We start from the raw sequence: 20,141 nt of genomic DNA, 5'->3' as shown, positions 1-20,141 counted from the left end.
CTTTATGCCTACCTGGGCATTATATCAAAATAGGTTTCTATGTCCAAGCTCAAGGCAATTAATTTTCTGAGTATAAAAACTTTACGCTGTTCTTTTCACAATACTGGACATTTACTTGAGTTGACAGGATTTCAGTTGAATACTCTGTATGTATATGATTTTGTGTAGATATATCTCTTTACTTACAAACAAATAAGGGAACATTCCACTCTTGCAGCCAAAGTTCTGCATAAATTTAAAACGTGTGGTTGTCCATTTTCGGCATCATAGACTCTGTACATAAGATAATCTGTACATTTTCTAATGTTCAACCCCCATATGCTCTGGTGAAAAGGGTAAATGTAAAGACTGCTGTGCTAAATATTAGTATGCAGGACATCCCTGTGGCTCTATCTGGTTTTCTATTGGATTGTCCCTGACAGTTCAGGGCATTTGCCCAGCTATTCATAAGCCATTTTGGGACTGTCCTAATTTATCACAAAACTCTGTGCTACAAAATGAAAAGTTACATCTATGTCTGGACATTTTGTGATTAAATTTGTGAACACTATTGCTACTTAGCTCTGCCCTAAAATTGCATTATGAATAGGATACTCTTGTTTTTTTTTATAGTTATTTGATAGAGATCAGTTTTGGTACTTTTATGAAGACCTGGGAGATGGAGTTGTTTGTATAGTTAATTTTTTTTTTTGTTTTTAAGTTTATTCAGTTTTTATTTTGAAGGAAGTTATGCTAAATGGAACGATATTGTCAGACAGCACAGATTGGATATGACTTCTGTTTTGAGCATGCATGTAGAGGGAACTGTGTTTCTGAGGGCTGACTGTCAAGAAGCGAAATGCATTGCTTTGATTATTTTGGGAACTGTGAGTAGCGGTCTTCCCTCGGCTTCCGGAAATGTGTCAGTCAGATCTGGGACAGAGTGGTCTGTATCTCCATCTCTTCATATTTTAGTTTTCCTTTTAGCCCCAAGGGAGCTTGAGTGGTGAATGCAGACTTCTCTTGCTTTTTGCATTGAAAAAGAAAGGGAAAAGAACATGCTGGACAACACTGTGGCACTCCTAGATCAATTACTGCTTCTAACGGGGGCAAAAAATCCAATATGGAACAATTCACTTTATTGCATTGGATTACAATTAGGACTGAGTAAGAAAGCTCTGCAAATACCTCATTCACAGTCCAGCGGTGCTGGCACATAGACACCATGTACGGACTTCAAAATCATGACATTCTTTCTGCTTGAAAATGAAACATTGGATGTTTTGTTTTCCATGTCACCATTGTTTCAAGTCAGGCTATTGGCTTTATTTGTTCACCTTCAACGATTTGAACCTATTGCCAGATGGAAAAAAAAAATCAAACAAGGACTATAAAATATATATATATTTTTGGGACCATGTTTTTTCTTTTCTTTTCAGCATTCAGTAGTATTGTCTTGTACAGAAGTTTGGTTTGACTTATTTATTCCATCAGTAGTGATTGGATTTATCATGTCCAATGGATTTTTTAATAATAAAAACCACAAAATACTTACCTTTTGAAGAATGCATGTTTCTCTTCCCAGCAGATTCATCTGTTCTTAGTGATACTGGTAAACTCATCTTCTAAATAAGGTGTAAAAATGTATTGTGGATATCTCTCGAAAAGCAGTCAGTGTGCCACTAATTTATAGCAGTGGTTCTTACACTTCTTGACCCTGGATCCCATCCAAAAATGAACTGCCTTGCATAACTGACCCATCAGGAGAAGACTACAAAAGCAAATTAAATATTTGAATTAAAGATACACATTATTTAAATGGAGCAAATACTATGCCATTTTAAAACACCAATGCCTAATTTAAGTGGTTGCCTACTATTAAATTAAACATACTGTATTGGCAGTGTTAATTGCTTGCTCATTTTAATATATCTGATGCACACATCCTAAAAGACCAATGAATTTGGTTGCTTTGGAGAGGCAAAAGATATTTTTAGTATCAGCGTATAATGCTGATGCACTGTGTAAATGGTTATAATTGCAGTCTCATTACTGATGCCTAATTTCGCTCACCTTTATGTGACTCAGTATAAACCTGTGTGGGATCTACATAGGGTTTTGACCCAGGCTGTAGTGTGTAACCTTGGACGCCAGACAGCACAACTGACAAGAGCAGAAATGTCCTTAATCAAAAGCTTGTTATGACTGGAGGAGGTGATGTATGTGTCCATAGTGTACCCCTCTGCTAGACTCTTGCCTGCTGCCACATTCTCCCAGTAACAGCAACCTCAGCTCACCAACAGGCTTCAGTTGCAAGTATCTAAGTCATGGCTCTCATGTAGCAGAGTGGTCTGAGCAGAGATAATAAGCCAATATCTCCATGACTAAAGACTACAGTTTAGGTAGCAAATGGGACACTTTTCAAGACACTAGGTGATGATGTCACTGTCCTAAGTATGATCACAAACATACCGAGTCCAGCTATACCTGACATTCTTGTAATGTCTACCACAGTTCAGTGTGATCTGACTGCCTACCCCCCCCACCACCACCATCAGCGTGGTGTAATGGTAAGGAGCCCAAAGTTTGCCAGTTCAATTCCTAGATAATGTAAAAATCTTAGGCGCAGGAACACACTCTGGAAATGAGTATCTGCTAAGCAAATGTAACTGAGGTGACTGACAAAGAATCCTGCGAACTGGAGCTTCATTTACAGAGCATTGTGACCTCTTCCCTCCCTTAACTCACTAACACTGATTTCAGACAGGGGAATTCCAGAATTTGGAGTGGGAACAACAGCTAAGATCCATTATCTACTATTCTTCTTATTAGTGGTGGTGGTAAACAGGGGCTATTGTTTACAGCCAGTTACTGTTTTCATTTACCCTGAAAAATAGTACGTGCCGGTCTGCATCACGGACCATCTTTGCGCATGAAGTCCCTGACATTCCCACCTAAATCCTGACGATCCCTTCTGGAAAGTGCACCCCGCTCAGATCTCTGATAATGCAATTGTAAAAATACACAATGAATGACTTGACTGATTGATTCGCAACTGCTTATGTTACCCCTAATAAAGTCAATCGCTAATGTTATGTCGGGTAATTGTACGTCCAGGGGGAAACATCGCAGCGCTGATGTCTTAAGGTCTTGAACTTGCAGTCCTATCAATTCCATCCCGTCTCACTGCCAAGGATCCATGCATTTCCATTAAGTCATGTTTGTGGGCGTTGCTCTGTCTGAACAGAGCCAATCATTACAAGCACTGTTGCGACAGATGAGCTGTCTCTTCTTGCTGTTGAGTTTGCTTTCTCAGCGGGTGAGCCACCTTAGGCAGCTCACAACGAAAAGGAAACTGAGAAGAGCGAAAATTAATCTCATTAATTTCCTTATCACTTTCAGCGCGGACGAGCTGGCTAGTTACAAGGACATGACGACTAGGGAGCAACAGCATTACCGCCGACAGACTGTGAGTTTCAAACAAGATGATGATTCTGATGCCGAAGAGTCGAAGTCGGATGGACGCGAACTACAGATCATACACAGCGGCCACTTCATGGTGTCTTCCCTGCACATCGAGCATCCACCAAAAAAGGGCTACGACTTCGACACGGTCAACAAGAAGACCTGTCAAACATACCACTTCGGAAAGGCCAGCACCTCGCACCTATCCATCGACGCCTCTCTTACCAAACTGTTCGAGTGCATGACACTCGCTTACAGGTAACATAAGAAAATTAGTAAAGTTAGATGACCTGCTTAGCTACTATTTGCAGCGACTTTAGTAAATTGCGAAGACTCGAGTTTCCCTGGAGCTGGTTGCTAAGGAATGGTTATCGCTGGTTATCTGGCTGGTATAGCTTGTTGTGTACCTGACTAGCTATGGTTAACTACCTTGGTGCTGGGAGACGGGGCATGTGTTGCTTTTGGTTTTTTAGCGGTGTTGCACGTTTTTTCTTTGCCGTGTTTCTCCCCCAAGCATCCTGCGCAGCTTCCGCAAAGTTGTCCGTCTCGTCATTGTGCTTTTTGTCACTACATCCTGCCCGATTCAGTGACGTGTTAAAACCTGACAAACTTGTGTTTGTTTTCGTAGAGAGTTAGCCTGCTAGCTATAAAAAAGCAGGAACCGCATAGTCACGTCTTCCTAAAACGGAAGTGTTTGAGGCGAACACATTTTGGGGGAGGGGGTTATTGGCCAAACTCATTTGCTTTAAACACCTACTATGCTTGTATATTTATTTATATGAGACATCGAAGCAGTGTTTGTCAGTACTTTCACTTAAAAACTGTGTCGATACATAGTGCATGATGTTGCCAGGGTGATCAATTTAATGCGCTTGTCGCTGATAAATGATATCTTTCATTTCATCTTGTAGGTATTACTCGTGCAGAGACGGAAATATAATACAAACAACATACTGTAAACAGAAATGTTTTATTATCTGGGCCTCACGTTTTTATTAACTTACCTTACAAAGATGGAAATAGGCATATGCCTGGGAAATTGGGACAGTTGGATTCTTAATGAATGCATTTAAAATAATGTCTATCTGCTAGCCAGGCTGGTGTTTCGAAAGTATCTATCTGATGTTAACTGTCATTAGCAGGATGGTCATGATTATCTAGCTGTTTTCAACGAGATAATGTTCAAAATCAAGCTTTTAGCACTACAAATGATAAAGCCATTGCCATGTTGATAGATGTGTTGATAAACTGTATTAAATGTAAATATGAATTTATTATTACCTTGCTAAAGATGAATCATTTTGCTAACTAGATTTACATGTCTTTTGTAGTGTTGCATCTGAATACAGAAAGCTACTTTCTCCATTTGATTACATAGCTTACCAAACAAACTGTGTAATGAGAATTGATTATATTAAGTTGTGTAGTTGTGTGTTCTTTATGATATGTAATAGCTAGAAACAGACAAACAGAAACATAAATGGAGGAAGCATGGAATTTGAACATTGACTGTATCAGCAGCATGGTATAGTGGTAAGGAACAGGAGTCATAGCCGAAAGGTTGCTGGTTCGAGTCCCTGCTAGGACACTGCTTTTGTACCCTCGGGCAAGGTATTTAACCCACAGTTGCCTCAGTAAATGTCCAGCTGTATAAACGGATACAATTGTAAGTTTGTAACCTGCAGTATGTAAGGTAAGAGCGTCTGCTAAATGACAATAATGTAAGATTTTTTTTCTTTGTGGTGTTCCCTCCATGGTTTGGCTTCTTCTGTTGGTCCCAGTGTTTACACTGTTACCTGTCGTATACCTAGCAGCGAGTCTTAGGCTGCAGCCTCATCCGTTGCTCCATGTGTTCATCCAGCCTTACAGTGCACAGTCTGACTGAATTGTGGGAAAAAGCCTCAGGACTATGGGTCTTTGAAACTTTGACCATATAGTACTCATAATTGCCTCCTCTCGGGTGTCCCCCATGTGAACGATCGCCTTAGCATTTTAGGAGATAATGACTGATATACATGTATCTACTGAGTTCTCACTCATTACTGCTAATCAGCAATGAGAAGAGGGGTTCCCCGTCCGATGTTCCTAATCCCTACCATTAGCGTTTAAACTTTGTGTTTAGAAACAGCCCAACAGTCAGTTAATTTGCATGAAAAAGCAGTGCAACTCTTGAGTCAAATTGGATACAAGTAGTTTCATCCCATCCATGACATGTGCTTTATCACTCTGCGAGTATGCCAGATGGGATTACCTTGTGCTGTATAAGGCTATTATCATGGTGTATAAAACCGTTAATGTGTGCTGACTTGGCATGGTCTGATAGACTGCAGAATGCAGCTGTATAAGATTTTTTTGTCTGCTTTTCATGGTGCTACAATGTGATTTGGCTGACCGCCAATGCAATCAACTGTGTTCTTTATTCACTTCATAGGTTTCCTGATTGTATTTGCAAAGGGAAAAAAGACAAACTGGATAGTTTATTTAGGTTGTCTCATAATCAGCTGAAGGCGAAATGGGTTATAGTAACAATACAGTGGAGAGAAACAGACTTGATATTATGTGGAAAAATAAGTCTCTGTCCTGGTGACTCAGTCAGTTGAGTGAAAGAGTGAGTGGCAAGAAGACAAGCTCTATCCTCTCCGTGGTGTAGTGGTCTTCAGCAGAGGAGGCCGACCTGACAAGGCAGAGCAAACTAAATAGAGTCAAAACCCCATGGAGACCCCTGTACCAGGCCTCTGTCACAGCACTGTGCCTGTGTGTTTCGGCTTGTGGTTGCAACCTTGCTCATTGCAGTGGTGGTCCACTGACCTAGGCCAGCAAATTGGGAATGTCACAGTGTCAGAGCTGTGACCAGCCTGTGGGAGACAAATGTGCTGTACAGTAGGACACTCTGACAGGTTTACAGCTCCTGCATTTGACAGCTCTGGGGTCAGTGAGTATGTGTGTAGGTAACTGATCAGTGTCCTGCACTACTTGAGGAGGTAGAGGGGTGTGTGTGTCTTTCTTTTTCTAACTGTATGAGTGTGAGTTAATGCTGACCCCATGATACGAAATTTACAGTTATGCTTTTCACCTTTCTGTAAATGAATGCACAGACACATTAGTCACATTATTAACCCTGACTCACCACCAATAAACCATAGGTTGGGAAACCATCAAATGTTATGTTGTTGTTGCTTGCCCTCACAGTATATTGGCATTCTCTCAAGAGGAATTTGCTTTCAGCCATGTATGGGTGAAGGCCTCTCTGTTTAGATATGCTAGGACATTTCTGTCCTACTTTAAACAAAATGTTGAATCAGAGATGGACGGCAGTGAAGCAGGTAGCGGGACTTGTAACCAAAAGGTTGCCAGTTTGATTCCCTTCTGGGGCACTGCTGTTGTACCCTTGGGCAAAGTGCTTAACCCAGAATTGCCATCCAGCTGAATGAATGGGTAACATGCAAAAAATTGTGACCTATGTCGCTTTGTATAAGAGTGTCTGCTAAATGCAAATAATAATATAATAAAAAATGTAAAAAGACATACTGCTACTTAGGAGAAGGGTACTAACCCACTCACAGTAGATGGTGGAACGTACTTTGCAACTCCTCAGTTCTTCTCCTTTGAAAAATGATAAATTATTGCTTTTACCATTTTACTTAATAATTGTTTCTTGTGTGAAAAGTATAATAATAATTCTTTTATAAATTTGAAACACGGTTAGTCCCATGTTAAACGCTTTAAAAACAACAATAAAAAGTTCCATTTTGTATGGAGTGAGAATGCACTTGCTCCATGAGTCATAATTCACTGTAATTTGATTTTGGGAAGAGCACTGTGAGATGTGTCAAAGGATGAAGTTAATGAACACAAGGTGAAAGGGCCAAAATCAACTGTGTAAACTGAGTCTAAGCAAGGCTACAAATGAAAAGTCACTGCAGGCATATTTTAAAGGGTTTATTATATTGCATTGTATTTAAATTGTAGTAGACAGATAAACAGTAGAATGGTAAAATTGACATTTTTCCTTATTTTTCCTTCACATTTCTAATTGAGTATTGATTGATTCATCCCTCTGTGATTCAACATTTTGTTTAAAGTAGGAGAGAAACCCCCTGGCAACCTGATATAGATCATAAAAATCTGTCTTGGTTTTATCTCTGGTTTTATTTCAATGATTCTGGTAGGTTGAAAAGACCAAATGAGATGGCAGGCTGGGTACCAACACTAAGCTGATGACAGGCGATGTCCAAATCTTTTGGGATGAAACAGTTTGCGTCAATTCTGAGATGGTTTCCCAATTTGGTGTCTTGCTCAATTTGTCTGCTTTCAAGCCACCTCCCCAACGCCCGCACGCACGCACATGCACACACGTGCGTGGGCTCCAGTCCTCTTCGTTTTCACTGCTTTATACGGTTGCATTTGCAAATGCTTTTAACTGTAATGAGTTTTCAATGACTCAGAAAGGAGTGAAATTTGTGAAAATCAGGCCAGGCTATATACTTCTAGTGTAAATGCTAGATGTCTGGAATGTTTGGTTTTGCCTTAATACACCTCACCCAAGCTGGATGACACACTCTCTCTGCCTCAGCAAAATGCTTCCAGGGCTTATTTGCTACATTTCTGTGTCTTACAAAACACATGTACTTTTTATGTGTGTATAACGCAGGCAGCGTGAGGCAATATCTTTTCATTTTTTAAAAACATTTCAGAGGTGCTGAAATGTCTGTCTGTCTCTCTCTTCCTTCCTTTGTTTAAGGAGGGGGACATGCGGTTATGGACCATTTGCTCATGCAGTGGTAGCTCAGCTGATAGTTCTGTTAGTTTCTGGTGTCTTGAAAGCGGGGTGATTTCCATTGCCGCTCCTCTTACCCATCTCAAAGCATTGGCTCCATTTCTGTGACGCCTCTATGAAATTTTTTGTTGTGGTTTTTTTTGGCTAGATAGAGGTGGTCACTAGTTAGATTGACCACTTGTACGTGGTTGGAAACATTGCACTTCCTCAGATTGTGTCTGCAGTGGACTCAGTTTGTGGTTGCCCCGTGCCGCATCTTTCAGCCAATCGGCCTCATGTGGCACTTACTGAGCGATGTAATTTTTTGGAACAAAAATCTTTATTGGTCATTTCCAGTGGGAAGCTGGTGTCGCCAAAATGGAAGAACTTCAAAGGTCTGAAGCTGCTGTGGAGGGACAAGATCCGGCTGAACAACGCTATCTGGAGGGCCTGGTACATGCAGTGTAAGGGCCTCTGCCATTCTGTTACTGCACTACAAATCCCACAGTCCTTCGCACAGCCACCTTCTCAAAATGAACACATTCTCTGAACGCCATTAAAAGGCCGGTCATGATTCTCTCTAGAGTCTAGACAACCATAATTCACTACCTCTGTGGCATCACATGATTTGCAAGGAAGGAGAGAGCCACTGAAAAGCCACTGCACTAATAAAATGAGTAATACAAAAAGTTCATTATATAGTTGTAAATCTTTTGATATTTCTTTGGGTGGTCAATTGCTTAGACTGTAGCCTATAGGCTACTGATATACTATATTGGTAAGATTTTTTTTTCCTAGTTTTGTCTTTATACCATTCAGCTTTTTTCATTCCACAATGTCTTTATGTTGCATAACACTCTGCACTGTATTAATTCCTTTAAGAGTGCTACACAAGTACAGTTAAATTTAGAATTAAGTTTAAAATTTAGTTTTGATGTGCTTAAAATCTTCGCATATACATCAGAAGCTTTAGATGTGAACCACTCCTAAGGCCTACTAGAATACAGCCCTCAGGAGTTTTAAAGCCATTGATTTAGGCTTTGTACTCAAAACGCCCCAGGTGTTTCCACCGCAAAGCCACCTCTACACTCTCAGTGTCACTGAGCCCTCTTTCATCTATGTCTATGACGTAGAGGTGCTCAGCTAGACAGTTTTGGCACAGACAAGAGCAAAATGTTTTGTCCGGCTCCGAAAGCGCTAGTGGAGCTGATTTATGAATTGGGTCTGAGTGAGATACGGTGGGTGTTTTTAACACCTGAATCTTCCCCCCCCTCCCTTAGATGTGGAGAAGAGGGAGAATCCAGTGTGTCACTTTGTCACGCCATTGGATGGATCTTTAGACAATGAGGACCAGCGCCGTCCAGAGGTGAGGCGAGGCCTTTTCCCAGCTTGCCTGCATCCTTTTTAACCTTCACATTATAAGAGCTGTGAGAATTTCAAGACGAGGTGTGTTTCAACAAAAAGAACCTGCTTATGTAGGTTGTTTCTTTCCATAGAAAATGTACCTGTTCTTTCTCTGCTGTGGTTAATGTATACCCATACCTGCAGAACAGACCACACCATCAACATGAATACACAAGTCACCGCTTTGATTTATGTCAGCGGTTTACTTTTTATGAGACAAATGGGTTGGGTCATCCGATCTCTCTGAGCTAGGTTTGTTTGTCAAGCAATTCCAGAGCTAGCAGTCTGTTTGTTTGTGGAAGATGTTCCTGCATAGTTAGCACACAGATGCAGAACATATTGCTGAGAGAACCTGGTTTAGTCTGGGAGTACTGGCATCATTTCCCAGCATGAGATAAAGGATACCCACCGTTTTCTAGGTATATAACAGCATATCAAAAGTGTTTGTTTGGACTGCCACTTAAAATGTAAGAAGTCATAAGTTTTTGTTTTTTCTCTCTCTTCCTTTCTTCCAACCCCTGTTTCTTACCTTCCTCACTTCCTGTTTCTGTCTCTCCCTCTGTCTGTCTCCTTTCATGTTTCTTTCCCTCCTTTGTAGGCAATAGCCATGGAGGGGAAGTATTGGAAAAGAGGAATTGAAATAGTCAGAGAGTACCACAAATGGAGAACGTATTTCAAAAAAAGGGTAGGGTTTTTTTTTTCCCCAATAATACATCCGATCAAGAATGCAATGTGTATCTTTGTACTTTCCTCCTCTAGATAGTCACTGAGCTGGGGAACAGATGCTTTGTACTCTGTAGTAAAGTATGTGATGCATCATATGGTCATACACTTAAATTTAGTATTGCCACGATCAACTCAAGTCTTTGTCACAGCTGCAGAACCACAAGAATGAAGACCTCTCGAGCCTTCTCAAGGTATGCATCAAATTTGGTCTACATGAAACAGTAATTCTTATTTTTATGAACTTTTTTATTTAAAAAAAAAAAAGCGGGACGGGTCTGCTCAGAAGGCATGTAGTCTAGAGGAATCCTCAGGTTCAGTTTTCAGATTTCTTTCAATGCTATCCAGAGACTCTCAAGAAGAGTCGCATGGAGATATCCCATTCCCTTGCTGTCTATGCCATTGTTCTATGTTCTATGCATCAGTTTAGTTCTTTATTAACGTGTGGATCTTATCAGCAGTAATATCAGTTGCAGAGAATATTGTTCAGGGACTGTCTAATAGATGTTGCCTTGTATGTGATACCCTGTGTTCACTGCGGTCTGTCTTGACCGCTTGTGTGTTTTGAAAAACCAAGGGGGGCGATGAGCAGTTTTCACTATTTGGAGAGATCTGTCCAGACGCCCTCCAGAACAAGGAGACTGGGGCCTGGCACAGCGGGCACGTGAACCCAGAGTCGCCGGTCCCCATGGAGATGGACTCGCTCTTTGACATCGAAATGCTGATGTCTGAAATCTCAGACACGCTCTTCTCCACCCTGTCCTCCCACCAGCCCATGGCCTGGCCTAACCCAAGGGAGATTGGTAAAGTCCTACACAAGCTCCCGTCCAGATCCACACCACACACACACCTTCACAAATCACCATGTCTCTGTTGTCATCCACTCAATCCAGTTGAACCCGTCTTGCACCAGCATACGACCTCTTCTACCTGCTTCATCAAGCAGCGCATCCGTACAGACCCGGTTGCCCAGAACCTCAACAGACACTGAAGTGTTGCACACTCTACACACACTAAAGTTAACAAGTCTGAGCAAGCTGACAGACAGCTGGGTGCTGCTGAGGTTAATACTATTATGTTCTGGAAACCATGGCATTAAATGAATGTAATAATATGTTAGGATAGCCAGGTATTTTGAAAAAATATGGTCGTTTGAGAAATGGTAGAACAGTCCATTTACGTTGTGGCCTGTTGTGGGGTCATGCAAAGTCAAGCAAGCCAACTGAACCCACCCTTTTTCAGGGTTGCCTTTGGGCCATGTGCCCCGATCCAGGTAAGCCATAGAGCCTCTTGGGTACTGTTTCAGCCAAATTTTTTTTTTGATCACACACATCTAGCCAATCAGCAACATTGTAAAATTGGGCTTATACATTTAGTGCTGTATGTTTTCAGAGAAGTAAAACAGGGGAGTGGTTCACCATTGCACACCTATGTGATTTTCTTATTTTCAATTAGGGTGATTCACACCAGCTGTCCTACCTGATTTAATAGCTGTCAAACCAGCTAAGCTCTTAACCATCCCATACAAAATCTTAAAGTGCCGTGTTGCTGCGTGTGTCTAACAACACTTTAATCAATACTATAAAAAGAATGATTTGTCCCTATTCTGGATTTTCCAGTCATCTTGCATGAAAGAATCATTGAGAGGGGTGACACTGCACACAGCCCTCCCTCCTCCTTGCCCATATATGCTGACTTCTCCACACAGCTCATGCTGGGAATGCAGACATGATCCAGCCAGGACTCATCAACCTGCAGCCCAACCTGGACTTCATGGGCACCGTTGATCCCTTACAAGGTAGGCTTAAAGTGATCTTGGTCAATATCCTCACACTCCACAGTACAGTGCAAAGATATCTCAAACAAAACAATATATCCCAAAAGACAAGCAGTATAACAGTATTATCACATGATTATGTTATATCAGGAGTATGAAGTGTAAATTGTGATTAAGGTGCTTCTAAGCCCCCCCCCCGGCGCACACACACACACATACACACACCAGTGAAACCTGTCAGTCTGAATTTCTTTGCCATGTCAGCCATATGAATGCACTTTAGTATTTGATCAAAGCTAAATGGCTCCAGATGCTACCTGATTGCATTTATATTATTCTGTTTACATTGCAAATAAGCCATGTTGTCCGTCAAAAAGGTGTTCTTATTTGGCTTGTTTCAGATTTGTTCCACAGTTTTCGTCAACCAGCATTACCCTCCACCTCCTCTTGTGCCTCAGATACCAGTTCTCACACTCAGGTACAACAACCGTCTTGATCTTTTAAAAACAGGGATTTGTTAATGTCTCTGCCTTTACCTGACTGTAATCTCTGTGTGTAATTAGAACACTGAATTCTAGCGCTTGACCAGCTCTCACTCCTGCCGCTGGTGATGTTTTCAGTCTTGTGTCATTGTGATGTCATTCCAGGCCTCTGTTCTGCCCCCTGTGATTGAAACAGCTGAGCTGCCATCTATCTGTGTGACCAATCAGAGCGGTGGAAATCGTACCATTACCGCCTACACAGAAGACTACATGCCCCTTTTTTCTGGGCCTCCGGACCCCGTTCCTGCCCCTGTGACCACTGTCCCACCAGCGCCGCTGCCCCCACCTCCCGCACCCTTGCCAGGTCAGCGCTCCGCTCTGGACAAATCCTCGCCCGCATCCTTTGTCATGAAACCCTCCTCCTCCAAAGCCAGGCCCAGCACAGTCGGCGCAAACGTCAGCCGGAGGTCCACCTTCACCCCTCCCAGGGTGCCTCCTAAGGCAGTGGCACAGCCCCAACCCCCCACAGCAAGTCTGCCGCCTCCTCCAGCTTTCGCTCAGCCCAAACCCAGCCAGTCTGTGGGCGTGAGCAGCAGGATGAGACACGTACAGAGCATTGCGCCTGCCAGCCCTCTCCCTCCACCTCCTCTCTTCTTAACAGGTGACTAAACCTTGCTGTTCAGTAATTCAGGTTGAATGCAATACTCAGCTTTTTCACCAAGCATCGTTTAATTGTATGCTGTTCATAAAGGGTAATTAAGGACTTAAGAACTTAAGTTGCTGTAGATTATGTGTCAGTAACTGGAAGATTCATACCTGCATAGTATCAAAATTACTTCAGTTAATCGTTTTTATTTGCGCTGTGTTTGGTAAGTGTAATGTAACATTTATATCCTTTTTTACAGACACAGTAATTCATTTGCTTGCCCTCTGCATATCAAACAAGTAGCTCAGGGATGCAATATCAAAGTCTTCTCTTCTAGCGTCTTTGTAATCTCTAGTCCACTAGAGGGCAGTGTCATCTCAATCTTTGGGAGGTCACTGTAGAATGAGCTTGTGTCTTCAGGGTCTCTCTGTGTTACAGTCAAAGTGGCAGGGGCCTGAAGTGAACCCCCTGGCCCTGTGCATGTTAATGAGCGCGCAACAGACACAACCAGGTTAGATGTCTCTAACCTACAGAATGTGTGCTTTCCAGGCCCTTTCTCTGGCCACAGCGGCACCGTGATCATCACGCCCAATCCCTTACAAGAAGTGGTCCCCCCTAGCAACGTAGTCATCACCCCTCCTGACATCGGAAAAGTAGGGCGCTCACACTCAATCACATCATCCACCAGATGGCGTCACAGTTTTTTTTTTTTTTTTATTATTATTACATTCCAGCTTTTTGACCTTTATTATGTTTCTGCCTTGCGTGTTGGAAGAGGTTCATGGTAAAGTCACAAAAGAATGAGTTCCTGGACAGGGATTGCCATGCAGGTTAGAGCAGGTCTCCAGCTCTCGGCTTTCCCAATATAGTTGCATAGGCCTTGTCTAGAATGATCCCAGCAAAGTGCTTCTGCTCTGTTGTGTTCGGACAGAGAGTTTTTTATTGGTTGGAACACTGTGAGGAAAGGAAGCTGAAAGCGATTGCTGGCTTTTCCTGTTTGTCTCTTGCAGATCAGTTGTGGGAATCACATTTCTGCTGAGCAGAAGAGACGCTTCAACATCAACATCGGTTTCAAAACCCTGTGTGGTTTGGTGCCCACGCTGAAGACCAAATCCAGTTCTAAACCAGTAGGAAGTGTTTCCATCTGTTTAATGTTACCATTTTTGCTACCTAAAATGTAAAACAACCTCCAATGCTAGTATAAAGTTTACATTACATTGCATTACAATACATTACATTCATTTAGTAGACGCTCTTATCCAGAGCGACTTCCAGCACATAAGAACAGAAGTGTATCTATTCAAGTTGAATGAGCAACAGTGTTAGAGCAGGCTAACAACAATTGAATCAGATTGAAATCCCTTCTAAATTACCCCAGAAGTTTGTCCAAAGGATATGCAGACAGCTGCAGATCATCCCTATTCAATATATTGTGAATGCAGTGTTTCTCTCTGATGTTGTCTCTGATGTTTATTTGGATGCTGCTGACACATGGTTCCACCATCCAGCATCTGTTCTTCACAGTCCCAGTCTCAGTGTCCATGTCCATGTTAATCCATGAGCTGGAGAACTAAGTAGCTGTGGCTTTTGGCCACAGTTTCCTCCCATAACCCAAGCCGCCTTTTTGGGCCCGTTGAAGCAGATCAGCAACGCGGCCACGCTGCAGAAGACGGTGGAGTACATCAGCAAGCTCCAGCAGGAGAGACATCAGATGCAGGAGGAGGCCAGGCGTCTCCGCGAGGAGATCGAGGAGCTCAACGCCTCCATCAAGTAGGTGCCCACGCGGGGGGTGTCTCTTGTTCTGTCATGAGGTGTGTGAGTGTGACGTCATCATTCAGTGCCTGTGCTCCTGTGCTGCTTACTTTGCCATTAGTAATTCTGCAACCCATTTCTTACGCCAATTCTGCTGGTAGAATTAACAAAGTAAGTGCCAAAGTCTAAATTACATGTATATATGTTATACATGATGAACAATTTAGTGCATACCAACAAAATATTAATTGCTTCAATAATTATTATTATTAGTTGTAGTAGTATACTTCTATGATTAATGTTTTAATACAGTAATAAAATACGTAAATGTATGTTTTAAATGGTTATGTAAAACATTTAAACAGTTTCCATTCTTCCATTCCCTTAACCAATGTCTGTGCAGAGTTGACAAAAGTATACCACAGCCGTCGTGATGTGAAAAGGTTTTTTATACAGTTTTTCTTATCTAAAAATATATAGATCAGATCACAGAAAAAAGCTGGAATATATTATCATTGCCAGATCTCTGCACAGCAAAACTACCCTAGTAAAAACCATAAAAACTGTGTCATAGAGCTGCCTGTGGTTATTACATTTTGTGAGAGTGGAAGAGGCTGTAAAGTTATCACTCTATGCTGGTGTTCCGCCCAGCTCCTGTCATCAGAAGCTTCCGGCTACAGGAGTCCCGATAACACGACATCGCTTTGACTACATGTGGGACAAGTTCAATGAGTACGTGAGGAGCAGAACCCTTCAGAACTGGAAGTTCTGGATTGTATCTTTTCATGTGGGCATTCAGCAGGCTCAGTAACCATTTAATTAACAGGAGCTGAGGAGCTCATTTTACACTGTACATAAGCCTATCTGACATGATTTCTTGGCACGTACTTTACTGTTTAACAGCCTGAGTCATCCATTTTAATTCAAGTGCCACAGTAAAAGTTTTGTGAATTGAATTCTGTAGAATTCATGATGACTTATAGCCAAAGTCTCTTGTTTAATCAGAAGCAGGGATAACTAGACAGCAGGAAGGTAGAAAATACTTTTTTTAATTTGAAAATTATTTGAAAATCAATACATTAACCAAGCTCAACTTGACTGAATGTCTTTTGGCCCCTCACTGAATGCCTTTGACCCTTGACTCATACCCCTGCAGTTCAGCATCATCATCAAGCCGTTGTTTGAGTCTTTCAACAGCATGGTCTCCACCAGCAGTGTGGAGGAGTTACGTCAGACCACGCTACGCTGGCTGGACCGCCACTGTGCCCTGCCAGTCCTGAGGCCCAGTGAGTGTCAGGGGGTGGGGGCAACAGTGTATGTGTGTGTGTAGGGGGTTTTCCAGCAAGAGAAGCATGTATCAGAGACACGGCAACTCCTACCAGGGCCTGTTCAAGGAGTCAGTCCATTAGAATGTAATGCAACAGTAACTCTTTCTCAAGGAGCCAGCAAAATGAGATGAGTCAACCACAGAGGAGAGATGAACATGGTGATGGCTACCTATATCTTGTGCAGATTTACCTGTACACAAGGGGGACTGAATGCAGGGCTTTTCCCTGAGCTGAGTATTAAGGGGAGGGAACTCATGAGCCTTTGGTGTGGGCTGTTATGTGATTACCAATGTAACCTCATACATTATCATGCCCATCTCCCCTTGAAGTGTGGAAAGGTTTTGCCTTGACGTAAGAGAGGCAGATTTGCACAGAAGTTAATCTACACATAACGGAGTCTTTGTGGGCATATTGCATGAACTGGAATAAACTGCTTTTGAGGCTAGTCATATCTGCGGGCAGTTTCCAACGGTGCCTTCTCCCAAATATTACTCAAGCTTCCGCTGTACCTGCAGTTTGGAGTATTTGATGGCGCTGATCAAAAAACAGCTGAACCTTTGCTGGACTTTTCCTTTGAAAACAGAAATGGAATAATTTGTTCATGGGCGGAATTTGTTTTTTTTTTCACTCAGTTCAGAAAGACAAGGTGTCACAGGGCTCCCCCTGTTTGCAGTGTAAAATAGCTGTTTGTTTATTTGTTTCTCCAGTGGTGCTGGACAGTCTTCGTCAGTTCAGCACCAGCTCCTCCATCCTGACCGACCCTTCCCTGCTGCCAGAAGAGGCCACTCAGGCTGTCACCCGGATTCACAAGCACACCGGCAAGTCCTAGTCCGGCAGAGAGTAAAGGAGCTTGATAAGAAGGGGGATGAGGCTCTGGGAGCTGGGGTCTTGATCTTTTTCTGTGCCTACATATTGCTAACCTATAACTCCAAGGTTTCCTTGAGGTTGTATTCTCCCTTCAGAGACTCTCCTGAAGCAGTACCTCCAAGACAGCAGAGGGTGTGGTTTCTAGAAGATGCTGGTGCAGTTGTCGGTGTCTGGGCCAATCTGGTGCCCTTTGTGGTTCCTGGCTGGCAGCAGATACCCATGTGAGGTTGTCTTGTCAATTAGAAAGGCCTAATCACTTAAGTGAAAACACCCAAAGGGGCAAGGCCTGGACAAAAGGTTTGTGAGCTGTGTTCCTTTGGAGTTCTGCTTGAAAAAATGTTTTGAAGAAAAAGAGAAACCACCAAACATAAACTCCTACCATCTGCCAGAAAGGGAATGAAGACAATGGTACAGTAGTATCTATAGCAGTTTTATCCAGGACTACATTTTTATTTTTATCCTTATGAGAAGACTGTGGATCACACATCTCCTGAATTAAACTTAGCCTCCGACAATTCCTTTAAGACAACTGCAATGTCTGGACTGTCTCTCCACATCAGACTAGCAGAGCTCACGTGATTGTGGGGTAGGCCTGTGGGTTGGCCTGCGCATCGCCTGAACAGATCCCTACCCTGGTAAGGTAAAATCTGGCAAGCAGCAAGACAGAAATTGCACTAAGTGAAGTGACCGTGCAGAAGGGTGGTTGCTTTGCAGCAGCAGGGGTGGTATAGAGGACACTATAATGTAATTTGATTGCAAAAATTGCAAAAATCACGTTAGTGTGGAAGGCACATTAGTATGGCTCCCTTGTGCGCCTAGAGAGTGTGGGAATAAAATAGTACACTAACGAAGTTATTTATTAGGCAGTAGGTTGTACTCACCATACACCTCAGGAAGCTCTTCTTAGGACTGCTGAATTCCCCTGATTATTCCTCAAGTATGCAGTTCAAAACTCTTTGCAAAAGGATTAAACCCCAGCAGCCCAAATTTGCCGTCAGTATTCTTTTTATTATTGTTTTTGACCTCATGCTCTTGTTTATAGGGGAACCAAGTCATCAGCGGCAATCACGCCCTTTTTGTTGCTTGTAATTCACAGGTTCAGACTTGCATGCTTTTTTCCAATGATGAATAGAAGGGCAGTGGCAGAAAGTTTTATATGATGGTGAACCATGTAAAATACTGTATGTACTTTCAGCTGAACTCTGGTGTAGATTGAAGGTTTTCTGGAAAGAAATTTAAATCTAAGAAGACGACTTACTGAAGCACACCAAACACACACCAAACCAATTACCTTCAGGAGGCAATAACTAGTAGTAGTATTATGTTGAACCACCCTAAGTGCCTTTTGAGTTGTGGTTTCTGTTGATATTGTTGCAATAAAAAAGCATGCGACGTTTAGAATGTGAGAAACAGGTTCATGCATACCTGTGCATATACCTGTGTGATATATACCTCAGTTATTTCTACCAAAAATCAGAAATCGGAAGCCTTAAATGTTTTGCTAAACCTTTGGTATGTTTTTGTTGCATCACCTTCTGTGGTTTTCTTAGCCTGAAGTCTGATGACTATCCTGTAATTCAGAATGTCAATGCAAAATGCTATTTTCAGAATGTTTCAGAGAGGTCTTAAAAGTCATTTTGCTGTGAGCTTTTAAAATGTATTTCAGATAAAGTGTAGCAAAATGTTTAATGCTTAGTTCAGGGTTTATTTGATGTATCTGTTTACAGCAATATGTACTGATGTTGCACCTTACCTTGGAGCATGCAAATTTCCATTTTCTTTGAAATATTCTTACTTTTATATATCTTAGTTCCTGGTGACAACATGGTATTGTGTATAAGTTGGAAAAAAAACTTGCTTGCCTATGGGGAAGATTCAGTTTTTCATTTTTCATTTTTTCTTAAATGCAGATTTAAGAAAACATCACCAGCATTGTATGTATTTGGTGATGTTGGGAACTTGGTCTGTGTAAAGATTCCAGAATATTCACTCTGTTGGTCTCTGTCAACTGCAGTGTGTTAGGCCTGAAGTTACAGCACTGATATCCCCATACAGTCCGGTGTTCCTTAGTGTGGCTGGGCTCTATTTCAAACTGTGTACTGTGTACATACTTTATATTTTTACTATGAATTGACAGAAGCAAAGAACAAGGGCTTGATTGGAATGAATGTGTTTTATTGAGAAAGGTTTTTTGCAACGAGATAGGCAGTGAGTGGTTTCGTTGTGCATTCTGAGAACCTATCCTATTTCCCTGTGTCAGCTTCTATTTTCCTTTTTTATATTTTGTAAAAGAATAAAACTCTTTTCTATCCGAATGTGTGTGTTACACTGATTTTTCTTATCATTGGTAGAAGATCAGGAAGGTCCATATTGTTTGACACATCAACATTAGTATATAGATTATTTGCTCTGCTGACATGACATGCTCACAAGTTATCATTCATTATATATCGTTCATTTTAAGAAGAAACACTCATACTTATAAGAACTGTTGAACAGTTGGTTCTTCATCAGTATTCGGGTGAATTTTTCAGGTTTCTCAAAACTAACGCTGATGTGATGTTTTCCTGTGGTCTGTGGTCAGTGTGTTGAGTGTGTTCCGTGACGCAGCAAAGCCTACCACAAGATATCATAACCTTTTAATGTATAAACCTTTTAGTTGTATTTGAATAAATAATTTTTTTTGTTTGTTTTATAATGGGTCGGAATAATGTATGCTGAAATGTATGAAAAGCACATACTTGAAACATAAAGAAAATTGCACAAGCAATTGCATGACTCCTGTGATAGTTTAACTGCCTTGTGCTGTGTGCGTTATAAACTAAGGTGTGATCAGACGTTGTTTGTGAAAGCATGGTACGTAATGTGATGGCCATTAAAAATATGGAAAATAAAAAAAAAGAAAGTATACACTTCATTCATGAGAGATAGGACAGTAGGTACAGAACCTGGTTCAACACTA

General features: G+C 41.7%; 1 protein-coding gene across 1 annotated transcript; it reads left to right on the top strand.

Moving 5' to 3' along the window:
* The first annotated feature begins 3,269 nt into the window (after positions 1-3,269).
* LOC118778576 (MLX-interacting protein-like) lies at positions 3,270-18,788 on the top strand. Its single transcript, XM_036530193.1, has 15 exons — positions 3,270-3,702; positions 8,558-8,664; positions 9,481-9,566; positions 10,203-10,289; positions 10,480-10,521; positions 10,905-11,130; positions 12,036-12,125; positions 12,506-12,582; positions 12,752-13,247; positions 13,782-13,885; positions 14,243-14,359; positions 14,875-15,002; positions 15,636-15,759; positions 16,141-16,270; positions 17,020-18,788. Exons 1-15 carry the CDS (start codon positions 3,410-3,412, stop codon positions 17,139-17,141), a joined length of 2,229 nt encoding a protein of 742 aa, XP_036386086.1. The 5' UTR covers positions 3,270-3,409; the 3' UTR covers positions 17,142-18,788.
* The last annotated feature ends 1,353 nt before the right edge of the window (positions 18,789-20,141 follow it).

Source organism: Megalops cyprinoides, chromosome 5 (genome assembly GCF_013368585.1).
Source record: "Megalops cyprinoides isolate fMegCyp1 chromosome 5, fMegCyp1.pri, whole genome shotgun sequence".
Lineage (NCBI taxonomy): Eukaryota > Metazoa > Chordata > Actinopteri > Elopiformes > Megalopidae > Megalops > Megalops cyprinoides.
Note: the sequence above shows the minus strand (reverse complement) of the source record. Positions and strands in the feature narration are given on the sequence as shown.

Excerpts from the sequence above, each read along its gene's own strand:
- LOC118778576 (XM_036530193.1), top strand. The coding sequence starts at position 3,410 with ATGACGACTAGGGAGCAACAGCATTACCGCCGACAGACTGTGAGTTTC. Across the intron at positions 9,567-10,202 it reads AGGACCAGCGCCGTCCAGAG|GCAATAGCCATGGAGGGGAA; the intron begins GTGAGGCGAGGC and ends CCTCCTTTGTAG. Across the intron at positions 13,886-14,242 it reads CCCCTCCTGACATCGGAAAA|ATCAGTTGTGGGAATCACAT; the intron begins GTAGGGCGCTCA and ends TGTCTCTTGCAG.